The sequence below is a fragment of the Ischnura elegans genome, chromosome X (genome assembly GCF_921293095.1).
Source record: "Ischnura elegans chromosome X, ioIscEleg1.1, whole genome shotgun sequence".
NCBI classification, from domain to species: Eukaryota; Metazoa; Arthropoda; class Insecta; order Odonata; family Coenagrionidae; genus Ischnura; species Ischnura elegans.
Window position 1 is genome coordinate 36,661,613 of NC_060259.1, and position 15,652 is coordinate 36,677,264.

Sequence of the window (15,652 nt, forward strand, 5' to 3'; positions counted from 1 at the left end):
CCTCGGCCCCATCATCATGTCCCTAGTTACGCCACTGCTAGAATGTGTTCGTTTCCAAATCCCTATATTCCTTCCGCTATCGTCTTCCTTTCGCCTCACTTCCTCAAGGCCGATCTTCTGCTCTTCCCGGGAAAAAACTATGGACCGAACAGATATGCCCTTGATCAATCTTTTATTCATTGGAAATCTTTCTTGCATTTCCTTATTTCTTGTTAATCAGTTGTCTCTTAAGACACACCAGCATTTCTCACCATCTACTTTGCCGATATTCTTTTTGTTATTTTTCTTACTGTATTCTCCAGCTGCACCAGGATACATTGAGAATCGATCCATCGTGTAAGCAGATAAAGTGAGATCTGGATAATCCGACTCATAAGCGGCCGGGACATAGCCGGATTACCGATAACGCCAGAGTATTGGAAACATGCAGGAAAAATACAATGTGCAAAAAGCTTTTCAAGGCATAATTTTGCAACATACTGTATAGTGACTCCAAGTCAGGCTTAGGGTGAGTCGAGGCAGATAATCAAATTAATAACAACGATTGTGATCGATAAAGGCAGAATAAACCTTGGACACCACTGTGACTCTGTAAGGAACCCCTACGCACATAATAATAAAGCAAATACAGTCTATCTATTGAAAAATCTTTAATTTAAAACTGACGAAATTTTATCAGCCGAAGGGAGGTCGCCAGCCCTGCACGCCGGATCACTGGACGGGTCGGATTACCTCTTGGCCGAATTACAGAGAGAGTACTGTATTGCAAACCTCTCGAAATTATGACTGTATTTCAGAAATTGTTATATACCAGCGGAAAAATAATCAGGAAAAACATCAAGATGTAAGTAAGTGTATATCCATTAATTATTGGTTTCCGATTTAATCCTGAGCCAATGTGCGCTGATTCTACGGGAACTATATATCATCAAGTTTTATTCAGATAATTCTATTAATTTATTTACCCAGATCTGGAATGCGATAATTAAATTCAAGAAAGTTTTATAAAAGTATTGAACATTATGTTCTTCGGAATGAAGGTAGCTGGAAAGTAAAAATTACTGTAACGAGCGTAAAAATTTCCACGTGTCACAATTTCCACATTAAAATCTTTAACAATGAATCGATATTCAGCATTACGAAGGCCATAACAGACACCATAAGGAAATAAGAGGCTATCGTACGAAAGTAATATTAGACACTGGCTGGTTGGGGTGAGTTTGATTCTGACCGGTACAGCATAGCAGACGCTCCTTCGGCGTGACCATTTCGTAGTGAAAAGTAAGATTAAACTTTCTGTTCCAAAATCAGAAAAGCATCTTTCTAAGTAGGCTACTGCAAATTACGGAAAGAATGTGATGATTAACTTAAATTGTAAAAGCTACAGACCGGATACCATGTATCTCTGTATTAGTAAGAAAAAAGTGACATATATTAAGATACATTTTTTATGGACAGAAGCCTGTTGATACTGATTTGCGGAAAAAGAAGCAGATACCACCTAAACAAGTTTCTACGAGTTATGACGAAAATGTGTTCGCTTTTTAGCTATCTGGAACATGTTTTCGTTCGTAAAACCTGAATGGCAAGCCTCGCTGCTACTGCTGCATAGGCGATCGACCGGCAAGTCCTTACGAAAAATGCCACCCTTGGCATTTACATTCGGTCGCTTGAGGACGCGACGGAGGAAAAGTGGAAGAAAGTGGATCATAATGACGCAAAGGCCCTAGAGCCTGATGGCTGTAGTGACCAGCCGTGACATCAGGTCCGCCCAATAAACGCTTGCTATTTTTTTAAGAAAATTAGTTTCATTCGCTGGCGATAGCTGCTCTACCGTGTGTGAAATTGATACATTATGTCTACACGTAACTCTGCGAGCCACCGTTAGTGTCCACATATATTATGTTAAATAGTTATTGCTCCTTTAACAATTTAAATATCACAGATACAAAACTAACTACTAATTTGTCCCGTCGTAATTATTAGGACACATTATGAGGCATGATGGCCTGATGAAAGCAATCGTAGAAAGGAAGGTAGAAGGGCAAGGGACGGACCCGAAAATGTTTCATAGGACATGTTATAAAGGATGTAAAAGAGAAGAAATACGTCGCGATAAAAAGACTAGCGAATAGGAGAGAGGAATGGAGAGTTGCATCAAACCAAACTTAGGATTGTTGACTAATAACGATGATGATGAGATACAAAACCAATTTTGGAGCTTTAGGTAACTCCAGAGGTTATTACGTGTTGGAAGGATCACCTTCACAAATACAATCGTAATACTGTGCATGTGGTCGTTTACCGAAAATGTTTTCCGGATGAACTTTTTATGCATAAGTAATATACAGTAAAGATACAATAAACGAGAAACAATATGGAATTAAATTTAAATTAACCAAATCAAGAAAAGGAACAGGTATCAATGGAGCATGAATTGATTTGAGAAAAAATTCCCCTCGACTGGGAAACTTAGGCTTTTCGGGCCTCTCCGCATACGACTACGGTATCCAAGTTCTTGATTTCCCACTGCAATTTTTGCGAAGTTTATGGCTCTAGACGTTAGGTCCATCCAAGATGGCAACGCGTGGAAAAATGGAATTCCATGCAACCACACCGGTTAAGAGCCTCAAACCTGCGTTAAAGCCGCGCATGGAGCTAATATGTAATATTTCAATCCTACCGCGTGAAATTTACGTGAAATACCTTGAGAAAAAATTCTACGAGATCGAAAGTAATGAATTGCCATGAAGAAAAAATTCCCCTGGATCGGGAATTATTCCTCATGGCAATTAATGTGAATTTCACCGCCGTTCAAAGATTGAAATATCCTCTTGCGTGTTTGGCAGGGGGTGAGTATTTCTCTGCACTTAATTTTATCTCTTACTCAATTAATTGTTTCTCCAAACTTAGCCACACGTTGGTGCTACCTCAGCTACACGATCACGTACGTGGCTGTATTGAGCTCTCACCAAGCATGCGCCATGGCATTAAGAAAGAGCCCGAAAACCTCATTAAATTGAAGTAATCTATCACCCATAGTCCGTCTTTGCATTCAACTAAATTCGGTTGAACCGCAATCGCTATCAGAAAATTGGATGGGGGAATCCTCGGCCCCCTCCCATATATTTACTCGTGAGGGGACTCTCATCAGCAACTCCAAACGTTATTTAGGCCCCAATGCATAGCGTGACCTAGGTGACGAGAGGCGATCGCGCATGTCAGAATACTTTCGAGACATTCATCTAATTCACTTGGGCTATTTCAGCCCTTCATGTCTTCCTCTATCTACCATGCATACTTGGCAAATTGTTTATGACGTTGGATCGATAGTAGTTGGGGAGCAGGATCAATGTGTTTTTGGTCAACTCATTTGAAAATAGGTCACCCTATGATACTTATGGCATTTATTACAATATTTAAAGTGGTATTGGGTGGTATACAAATAATGATAATGTAAATGACGGTGTACCATCGCATGTGCAGTGACGGATTTCGGGGGGGGGGGGGGGTAAGGCGTCATTAAATTCCCCCAAAATTTTATTTAAAAATGTTAATTTCTAAATTTTCCTAAGCCCTTAATTAAATAGATAGATTTTAACTTTTATGCATGTGCTTATAATCACATTAAACCTTTTCCATTTAATTTTTTTCACATTTCCTGTTGTATGAAACATTAATATGTTAAAATGATTTTAAATTTCAAGTTTTACTTCTTCTCAATTATTAAACCTCTTAACTGTCTGAAATTGTTCAACTGTCATCTGTTGTTGGAATAAAAACGAAATTTTATGCTCCAAAACGTGTGAAAATGGGTATTTTGAAAAATTTTGACATAGGAGAATGGAATATCCCCCGGGACAGAGGGACGTCCCCCCCCCCCCCCCCCCCCCGAGATTGATGCTGTATCCACCCTTGCGCATACCCTAAGCTGTCGTGCATGATTTATTAAAATAATTTAAATTGCTGTACTTGATTTAAAAAAAATGTTATCCTATTCAGGGGTATCTGGGTTTGTTTGAATCGGATTCCATTGCCATAAAGGGGGAGGAAAAGGGATTGGCTCCCTCTACCCCCCTTTTTATACGCCCCTATAATACTCCTAATAAAAGTAGGGGAGGGTGGTGTACCTAGGACAAAGTGTGCCTAGGAACACTGGAAAGGATTAGGTAGGGTTATTAGAAAGGATTAGGCTTAGATTGCTTGAACAATTGAGAATGGATATCTTCAAGAGCGACACAGAGAACATTAATAGAGCCACACTATATTTCCAGGTCCGATAGAAGCAATAAAATAAGATAGATTATTTGCCGAACGAATAGATATTGGAATTCGTTTTTCCCCCGAACCATAAAGGACTTTCATAAATGCTAGCCCCAACATCGTTGGAGCACTTCATTTGTTTTTAGCTGTAAACGGCTGGTGTCCTAACACCCCCTGCCACACGCCTTTTAGATGGCTTGCGGGGTATTATGTAGATGTAGATGAAACTATCGGCAAGTGCTGCGACCTAGGAGCTTTAAAGTAAGCTACTACGTGAAAGAAGTACTAGATTGTAGATTAGGTCAATTTGAGTTCATTGGGATTATGTTTACAGAGAAGACGCTAGTTTGAAGTTTTTGACGCTGAAAAGAAAAAATATTTGGTTGCATATCGAAGTCTTTTACCAAACATTGTTCACTCCAACAGTGGCTATCGTAGCATAGTTGAAATCGGCATATAATGGTGATTAGTATTAGCTACTTATTTGGTATTTTAGACGTAATATTAAACAGTAAATTCAGCCAACATTAAAAATGGCTACCTCTTGCACCAAGGAACACACGCCAATAATATACCTAGGAACATGTTGCTGTGCTTGTGATTTTTGTAGTCAGCCGTAATTTATGGTCTAATATTCTATAATTTGCTTTTTTGTGTGAAATTCATTATATAATTGGACTTTAAAGAATGCTCTTAATTTAGGAGGGTTTAACCTAAGTTTATTTTTACTTGAAAGGAGTTATATTTTAAAATTGACTTTTTACCTAAGCTACATTAACTTTCTTTATAAGAACGTTGATGTTTTTTTCAAATTCAATAAACAAATCATATTTATTTTCATTTTTCACTTCTTAATTACTGTTCCCACCAATCTAACTTGTGCTCCTTGGTACATGAACCTGATGGACCTATGAACAATTTAAAACACTTTAAGTGTTTAATTAGATCCATTAATAGCAAAGGTACAAGCCTAAAACTTAAAAAAATATGTTAAGTAACCCTGATGGATTGAATTTTTACCATTAGACTGAATCTTCAGTAAATATATTTAGCTTTATATAAAAAATTTGAAAAAGTGATCCATGGTACAACATTCTACCCTATACGGTCCATCAAAATATTTTGAAATATGTTGATAGCTGTCTTCTAAAATGGACTTTAATAAATGTATTCCTATTTAGTTAAACGAGAGAAGTATTACCTATCCAGTGGATTTGGAACGTGTCCTACCAACTTGAGGCGGATATATGGATGTCTTCATCTTTTACTTATGTGCGCCTAATAATTCAAAATTCTAGCTTTTTCCAATTCTTATGCCGTGAAAATTCAGAATATATTAATTTTACGCCCCCAAATTCGAGTGAACAAAGAAACATACCACGTAGACGCGGGAAATTTTTACTCATGTCGAACAATCTTAACGCAAAATTAAACTGTGTGCCTAATACCTCGATGAATACAGCAGGGGTATCGGGGTAAATAATGTCACTTTTCTGAAGATTCTATTATCATATAGGCACTCGCATAGTATTTGTACAGTCGAATGCGTGTACTAGATTACTTCTGGGGCATCTCTAATTGTAAGCGCAGTCGTCAGTCGTGGGTGGGTGGAAAGTTGCTTCGGGTGATGGATGATGGAGACGCACCCGCCGACTCGAATGGTGTCTGCCACTCGTTGGTTGCTTTCTCTCACAAATTTCGGATTGGGACGGAGCCGCTGTGACGAGAGTTTGATACTTCGGCCGCCGGGCCGTATCCCAGCTGGTGACCTCGATGAGTTCATTTCCGCGATGAAAGAGGTTACATTTTTCCAGGAAGGTAAACTTTGACCTAGCCGTCATTAAAGACTAGCGAAACAGGAAAAAATTAAATGTCGGGTATATCCTGTAGAATTGCTGCGTACGGCAATTATTTTCCTCGTTTACATTCATGACTACAGGAACAATTTAAGGAACTCTGCGCAACTGCATCCATGCATATTTCACCAATAATTTCTCTTTCCTGATTTTATTGTACATTCTTTGGCTTTCATGTTGACTGACCATACATTCATAACAATTTGTCTGTTATTCGTGCATAATTTATTAAAATAGTTCAGATTGCGGCACTCATTGCTCATTACCTACTCCATCCTGCAGCTCTTTCCTCTCATTGCCTCGTTGCAAGATATGTGAACTTGTGCAAACTCTTATACGAATCATAAGGGATCATTAATTAATCGTACATCGTATCAGCATAGAAGGGGGGGGGTCAAAAGTGACGCTATGGTGAGGGTATGGGTTCTAGGGGAGTCATTTCGATTGCTCAAATTTCGCTATTTCCAAAAAAATTATCGTATTCGGCTTTTTCTCTCTTCACCGATTCTCTGAAAGGTTTGCCATAAACATGATTTCGTAAGTATGCCGAGATATAATCTAGAAGACCTGATTTCTATGACTGTCTATGATTTCTCAAGCTAGATAGGAATAAGCATGTTCAGTAAAATATTTTTGTCGAAAGTTTTTACTGCCTATTCTTATTTAGTTTATAATATTGGATGGTATTTGCTTCAATATTTTTGGATTCATTTTCAACTTCGTGATATTCCAAAATAATTTCATAAAAGTGGGCGTTGAAAGGTAATTTTTACAGCTACGATTGAAATGCAGAGTATATATAAATATTCATTTCGCCAAATATCCACCCAACACGTGTGAGTTATTCTGTGAATATGAGTAAAATTAAACTACTTAATCGTGAGATCGTCAGAGATAGCCAGTAAGTCATGAATGAGTTCTTTGATACCTTCGATTCATTCCTAAAATCCCTGCCTTAGAATTCAAACTCAGGATTAAAATTAAGAATAGGAAAGAGGTCATTCGGAATGAAATCTTTGAAAATAAAGGATCATTAATTTATCTAATATGTTAATTACAAGGGAAAGCCTTGTTACATTCCCCACGCTCAATGTAGGTTTCGGGTGTAATGTGTAAGGAATCGAATGAGAGATAATCTGATAAAAGAACAGGATGGAAAGCTCCATCAAAATAAAACGAGGAATTTAAATGATGGATCGATAGTAGAAAGTCGGATGATATTTGCTTCAATATGTTTAGATAAATAAAAGAGATAAAAAAGATAAGAGAGTACCTAATATTCCTAAATTTCCGTTAGCTTTCTATATCCTTCTTCAAATGCTCGTCAATCTTTTCCATTTTAATCTGCATTTTTTCTTTATGATTTCTCTCTAATATAATCCTTTATTTCGTAATCCATCTGGTTTTGCGTAATCCTTCAGGTCCTTTCGGAGGTAGGAAAGACATGCATTCAGCGGCATAGGGTACATTGCTGCCCTTAATTATGTGTTTTTCCTCGAGTCATTATCCCGTAATGCGATACTGTCGAGGTTATTTTTCAATCCTGCAACTCGTAACTCTTCCTTCTCTTTGCCTCCACACAATATATGTGGACTTGAGCAAATTGTATTCAAATGTAATATATCCCCTCAAAACTTTACCGTGTTACCGCAATTACTTGCACGTGCAAGACAGGGCAGATTCAGTATCAAATTTGGGGAGGGGTGTCATAACGTGGGTCCGGGGAATGTTGAATACCACCTATTTTCTCGTGTAAGAATTTTCAAACACCCAATTTTAAAAGCATTTTAAAGCCTAAAATTTCATTTTTATTTTAAAAAGTTGATAGTCTGAGGCGTTACTTTATGGAAGTTGCTCATGACGAATGAAAAATTTTTACTTTGTTTTTCCACATATACTTTATTAACACGCGACCACGGTTTCGACGCACTGCGTCATCATCTGGCGATGAATACAAGAAGATTCTTCTTATATATAAACCAGAGTAGTGGGGGGGGGTGGGTAATCAAGAGGTAGGGGGAGGTTGGGAGGGAGGAGGGTTAGGTTTTCCCTGGTTGTAAAAGCCAAGGGGATTTGAGAGGATGGGGAGGTAGGAAGGGTCGATGCACCCAAGCTGACTAAATGCAGTGAAAGGTGGGCAGGGAGTGAGAGGTCGGGGAGAATACAAAGGACATTAACCGAGTACAAAATGCGCATGGAAAATTTTGTACTCGGTTAATGTCCTTTGTATTCTTCCCTCTCTCCCCTTCCCTCTCTCTCCTACTATATTTACTTCCATTCAAAAATTGTTCAATCAGTTTGACCCGAACTTCCGATCTGCATGCAAAAAAATACCTATACCACTGCTATAATGGCATTCAGTGTACCTGTAGACCATTTTCACTTTTTTGGCTTATTATTATTGCTGCGATGCACAGTAATACCCCACTATTCAGAATCTACTTTTATCAGTTACATAATTGAAATATCTGATAATGGAAAAAGGCACTTCTCCTATGAAATCAAGCGAAGAAAAATGTTAAAATATGACTCCCTATCTCTCATAGCATAGCATTGTATCATGATATCGGGCAATATGGTAGATACTGTTTGGATTTCAAAGCAGCCTTATAAGATAGGGTTAAAAAAAACTATTGACGAATTAAAATTTTGGAAAAAGTCACCGATGTAGAGGTGATAGACAGATGCTTTCAGACTGCACTTGTATAGGGAAAGTGGCGGGCTTTTTGGACGTGTTGTCTATGTTAACTATAATGTTATTGGTTTAATGAGTGATAAGTGATAAAAATCGCCAATTCTTGGATTAAAAATAAAAATAATTTATAAACGAATCAAGAGGTAGATAAAAAGAAGGTTGCATGAAATGATAACGAATTGGAAGCTACTGTAATCTTATCTTCCGATGTAAAACTGCTGATCTCCGCTGTCAGTGCGAGATGAATTGAGGATTGCGAAATTCCAAGGCGGATATGATGGTAAATAAGATGGAAAGCTACGGGTAGGAGAGTATCTAATATTCCAAAAGCTCCTGCAGCTTATATCTCCGCATTCCAATGATCGTCAATCTTTTCCACTTTGGTCTGATTTTTTTCTCATGTTTTCTCTCTTGGACTAACTTTTTCGTAATCCGTCTAGTTTTGCGTAATCCATCTGGTTCATCGTAATCCTTCAGGTCCTTTCGGAGGCGGAAGAGACATGCATCGCTCGGCTCTAGGCTTCGTGTCCCACGCTCATAAGCAATGTCAATCATCATGTCCGTCTCCTGAAGACTTCGATTTCCACCGCGCAAGTTCAGTGCGGTGAACATACCGAACACGCCACCAACTCAGACTGCTCTTTCCCCGTCGTAGTTCCAAAAGTCTCCGCCTGCCGCTGACCACTGCGGAGTGTGAGTGGTTTTCTGAGAAATGCTTCGTTCGATGCCGCCACAGTGGGCCCAGCGGCCATTTTAAGAACTAAGTGTAAGGTCTCTTTCGCTGCTTTCGTTTATTATAGATGCAGCGCCATATTTGAAAGTCGTTCCTGCGCGATACTAATTTTTATCGCATGAACTGTGAAAATATGAAATGCAAATAATATTTTTAGAATTATCCGGAAAACTACTTAATACGATTCTAAAGATATAAAACACACAAACATACTTAAAGTAGAAATAAAAAGTTTTTACGGAAAAAAATGCTATACCGAAACAGATTACTTTCACGATAAAACATATTGTTTACTATTTATCATTTATTGATATTTGATTTTATAATTAAATTTGTGCTATTGATTGAATTATTCTTTTCATCCGTCGGTATGGACTCGAATATAGTTAACTTTATCCCCGATCACATTATCTTTTCCGTCGAGATTTTTATTTAAGCCTTTGTTTAATGATATGCTCTCATACCTTCTGTCGAGCAACATTTTTTCAAATAAATAGTTTAAATGCAAAATTAAATCAAACCAAATAATTTGTTAAAGGTTTAATAAATTGTATACCATAAATATTGGATTTCAAATTTTTACATCTATTACATTCAATATAAAAATATTATTTTACTCGATTTTTATAAAAAAATTCACCCACATGGTTTCAGACAAAAAAATCAACTGCAGAATTAGCCGTTTAGTTGGATGCAAGTGATGTATTATAACCACAAGTTATTACACTTGAAGGATATGGTTCATTTATTGATTCAACAGAGTCGATGGACGGAGTTTCTCTAAACGTAAATACATTAATAGTTGAAGCTGAAATAAATGCAACAAAAGAAGGCATGGAATATGCATGAATTCTTTACATAAAATAATGCTGTGTCGTGTTTCTTACAGACCTTACTTTACCAGTAGACCTCCTTTAATAATGATTGCAATCTCTACGTTGTAGTGCCGTCAAAACTTCAACATTGACGTTTGGAAAACTCGTGGAATACTCTCTTCCATACGAAAGAGAGTATTCCACGAGTTAGCTTCAGAAACTGACAGTTGCCAGAGGAATCGGTGCCAGTATTGGAGCTAACGTGAGGCAATCCAAAGGGTCAGAATTATACGAGTATCGAGTGCCAATAAATTGTCAAATGGGATTCTTTTTTAGGGTACTTATTGGAGAGCGTGTGAAAATTTATTGCAAAAATACTGCGCTGTGAATCCCTCAAGTGATTTAAAAGGAATTTCCTATTAAAATTGTGATATTTCAATAATTTAATTTGTATTTTTCTTTAAAAAAAAGGCGGATTTTGTCAATAATAAAATGGTAGAGTCAAAACTCTCATTTTTGCATCATTATGCTTGATAAAAAGTTATAATCAATTTCGAATGAGTTATGTAACTAAGGGGACGCATCATTTCCGCTTGACTGGTATTTTTTCGCAGTATACTAGCTTGATAATGGCTCTAGTATCTTTAAATAGTCAAAGCTTATAATGTACACCTTATTTAACATTTAAGTATCTGCGTATAAAATTTTTAAAAACTACCTCAGTTTTTTCTCATATGTATTATTGTTTTCAGTGATATGTAAAGACTCACTTGTCCCATTTTACTTATGGTGCTAGGTCGTGACGCATAAACGATGAGTACAAATGTGAATCTAAAAAGAGGAAAAACCTTGCCACAGAGCCCAAAAGAAAACACTCCAATGCCCAGCGTCTGCGTGAGTTTCTTCAGTGCATTCCATGCGCTAGGGCCCTAGCCCCAGGAGTTCGGCTCCAGTTTCGCAAGCCTGGTCACATCCGCGTCCGTCCTCATCGGCTCTTGGTGCCGTAGAGGCAAAGGAAGCAGGTTGCCTCCAGAGCCAACCTTCAAAGTTTTCACCGACCCTGCCCCATCATTAGAGTAGGACTCCTGGGTGTTTATATGTCATCATTGCTGGTAAGTAATCGAGTAAAAGTATCCGGATTTCTGGTAACGATTACTTTTTACGAAATGCAATTTTTATTTGCAATTTACTTCTTACTGATAAAGAGGAACCGTTAATTTAATTGTAATCGGTCCTTGCTCGTAATCGACGATTACTTTAGAGATTTCACTGACATACCGAGACCTATAGATATACGTTCGATTCCCTGAGTACCATAATTTACTTGTTTTGTTGCTGCCACCATTCTGTTGTGCCCTAATTACAATGGGTACATACTATGAAACCCCTTGTGTGATCGCGGCAGTAATTATTGCATGTATCGCAGGCCTTATTGCAACTTAAGTTATTTCTATGACTCAATTATTCCACACTTTTACTGCATTATTCGGTAGTTTTCAGGTGGTCTCTAGAGTGGAAATTTTTATAAGGAGTAATTATAACTGTGATTTTACTCATTAATTTTTTAATTTAAGTAAAATGTACTCGAAATTAATTACATACTTTTTTTAACGAAGTGACAGTAACTGAGCTCAGTCACCTTCTCTCAGTACTGTTACCAGCACTGCATATTATTGAGAGCGATTTTGAGACTTGAGGTGAAGTCAAATGATAACGAGGGTTTAATTTTTGTACCCTGAAGTTTTCACTTTGATACCTTAGTTCTAAGCGAGTAATACCTCGTGATAAAGACTGTTCGAGCTGAAGAGATATGTCCGTCGAGTGAATTGCTAGAAAAAAAAATGTCGGACTTGTGTCTTGCTTCTATTGTGGTAACTGAAGCTCCAATAGAACTGTGTGAGCCCAATGGAAATGCGCCGTTCACGAATCAATAATACATTCCTATAGGCCTTTTTACACTGGACACGTAATAGCGCAGGTTAGAACTGCATTTATTTCTTATTATGGCGTGCAATTGCGCTAACGAAATTAGAACCGCAATTACAGTCGTGCATCAGCAAAGAGCTTATCTTTCAAGATAGAATCAGAGAGTAAAAGCCTGGTTACACGGTACGAGTTAATGTCTGTTTGCATGAATGGTTTTGGTGGACCGGAACGGAACATGTACGAATGCATGAACCAAATTAGAACAGGTTCCATTTTCCGTTAATGCGTTCGCACAAGTTGTGAGGTTAGATGTTCATGTTCATGTCCATTCACGCGTTCATGCATTTAGACATAGAGACTTATACGTGCTAATATATCGTGTAACCAGGCATCATAAAACAATAGCTGCTGTGTGTGCAAAGTTAAAAAAAACTTTACGCTTTACAAGACGCAATTTTTATAAGGCCTCCGTACACGCGTCAAATTGTGCAATTACGTGCCCCGTGTAAAACGGCCTTATCACTCGTGTGCCGTGCATTTGGCTCACCTGTATTCCATGTAGCCAATATCCCGTGGAGTGGTCGACGAGTCCAAGGGTGTTCACAGCACTCCTTGCGTAAGTTTGAGCGTCTGGAACGAGGAAACTGGACGTGCGTAGCCGGTGGCTGAAGTCGTTCATCTTCGTGTTGACGAAGAGTGGGGAAAGATGCTGGACGGTGACGCCGGTTCCTTGGTACTCGTAGCGGAGGGCGTCGGAGAAGCTCCTCAGGAACAGCTGCGGGTGACAGAAAACAGTGGCATGACAAATAAATCCACGTCTCACTTCTACAGCAGTGCATGAGAAAAACTTATATTTCAAAGTAAAATCTGTGCAATCGGAACAGTAGCCGCATTTCTTGCAAAGTTTAAAGGAATCTTTTCGTCAACTTGGATTTTCATTCATAATCGGACGATGATTTGTACATTTTCGATTCAAATTACCTTAGGCAAAAAATTGTGCGTATTTTTTACTCAACTAATAGGGAGTAACCGAATCATTTTTAGGGACCAGTTAGTATAAGTAATGCAAAAATAAAATTTTTAAAGGTATCCAGAGGTTACTAACGGTTCAGAGACATGGGCAATAAAGAGGTCAGATCAAAGTGCCCTCTAAGTATTCAAGGGGAAAATATTTGAAGAAACGCGAACCAAAGTACGAAATGGATGAATGGAGGATAAATATAATGCTGAGGTGGACAAATGAATGAATACTGCCAAGACAATGAGGTGTGCTTGAGTTCGGAGGGAGAAATTACACCCCTCACGAAGAAAAAACAGACCGAGACTCGGACGGATAGATGACGTTACTACAAATCTGTATCGAATGGAAATCTTTAGCTCTTTCCTGCATCGAGGGATACAGGAAAGAGCTATAGATGAGAAAAAACAGAGGATAATTATGGATGAGGCCAAAGCCCGCCAAGGGCAGTAGCACAATGAAGAGAGTAAATATGTCTTTGTTTTTCTAGTCCGTAATTAGAGCGCGTCAACGCTGCTATTGCTAGTGCTTATTATAAACAGGCCGTGAACTCAACAAGGGCCTTGACTCATGATGCTTCCACCAAGATGCCTGGCTATCCATTATTATCCGGGTGCGGGGATAACTAAAGGCACTGGGATATCCAGAGAACATTAATTTATTTGACCATCAGTTCTCAGCGCTACTGCGTCATTTGATGAATAATTCAAGTATAAATTACAAGGCTTTCCGCATGCAAATATTCACGATTCATTCAGGAGAATCATCGTCACCTTAGAGCTATGGAAACTATTTGAAGGCTCTATATGCGCGGAACGTCGCGAAGGGAATTCTTTTTTAATACCGGAATATTGGTAAAATGAGTCTTTGTGACATGGTGTCGGTAAATGATGCAGGGAATAGAATAGACCGAAATAGTAAAAATATAAAATGATCGAACAAGAAGTTAAGAAGAAATGTATATGATATATTTCCATCACATATGATTATATATGTATATGGTGTATTGCAGCTTAAGTAACTGAAAATGGATGAACTCATTCTGATGCTCAGTTGTTTTATAAAGCACGGTAAAGAAGCTCCGGGCAATTTTCCCCCACGAGTTGATGAGTTTAAATTAAAAAATAGATGAGATGAGAAGAATTAAGGAGCACATTGAAATCGGCTCAGAATTTATATTTTGTTCATATTTCGCCGTATTTAATGTTTATGTTAACTAGCGAAATATTTTGAACATGATTTTCCCTATAGAAAGTTATTCGATGTTACTTAAAGAGCTGCTTAAATTAATATACAATAGGTTATCAGTTTATGGCGTATGACTGGAATTTTCCCGATGGTGCTTCAAAATTAAAAAAAAAATCATATGCTACGTTAAGAAAATTGAAATATTTTCTAATTGCCTTTATACCACTTTAAAACGTCAGGATATGATGGTGCCGAGAAATATTTTGAGTTAAGCGTAATTCATCATCATCAGTGGTGAACAGTCCTAAGATTGATCTTTCCATTCTATTCGGGTTTTCACCGCGTTTGTTGTGTTTTAATGACAACGGTTTCGCTGACATTGCAGTCAGCGTCTTCAGGTCGAAACCGTTGTCATTAAAACACAACAAGCGCGGTGAAAACCCGAATAGAATGGAAAGATCATCTAATCAACGCCGCGAAAATCTTCGAACCTAAATCCTAAGATTGGTTTGACGCAGCTCTCCACTCAATCAACTAATCTTTTCACACCTACGTATTTCTTCTCTTTCACATCTTTTTTTGCCTGTTCCATGTATTTTATTTGCTGTCTTCTTTTTCCGTTCTTGTCATCTACTTGTCCCTCCACGATTGTCTTCATCAGGCCATCATGTCTCATGATGTGCCCTTTAGGGTTTTTTCGTCTTCTTATTAAGGTTTCCATGAGGCTTCTCTTCTCTCCTACTCTGCTGTCATTCTCCACGATCTAGCGATTTGATCGATGGATTTTTCTTCCTCATAGGAAAACCCACTAAAATCGCTGGCACATAAAGTGCGTAAGCTTGGTTTCGTTAGTAGTAGGACCCGCCCGCCTTTGTGACGGTGCGGGATTCCTCGTCCCTTCCCTTCATTTCCTATCCTTCCCTTGGAGGTGTCGTCGGGCTCTCATCGCGGCGATGCCTCCCATCCTTATCCTTCCTCAGTCCTTCCCCTCTCGAGGTGGCACGGGCGTGTAAGTCTTGGACTTGGTTCCCGGCCCCTCGAGAGCGTATCCTATGCGGGGCACGCCCTGGGTTCCCCGAATCCACTGTCATTCTCCACGCCTCTCTTCCATATAGGAGCATACTCCAAATATAGGTTCTTTTAGGTTTCCTTACTATC

At 38.5% G+C, this 15,652-nt stretch overlaps 1 protein-coding gene across 1 annotated transcript in view; it reads right to left on the reverse strand.

Annotated features, from left to right (window-relative positions):
* LOC124171031 (inactive hydroxysteroid dehydrogenase-like protein 1) overlaps nucleotides 1-15,652 on the reverse strand; it is a 156,332-nt gene that overhangs the window by 29,235 nt on the left and 111,445 nt on the right. The window contains exon 5 of the mRNA XM_046550172.1: nucleotides 12,836-13,063. Within this exon, the coding sequence (XP_046406128.1) occupies nucleotides 12,836-13,063 (228 nt within the window). The remainder of the gene's footprint in view (nucleotides 1-12,835; nucleotides 13,064-15,652) is intronic.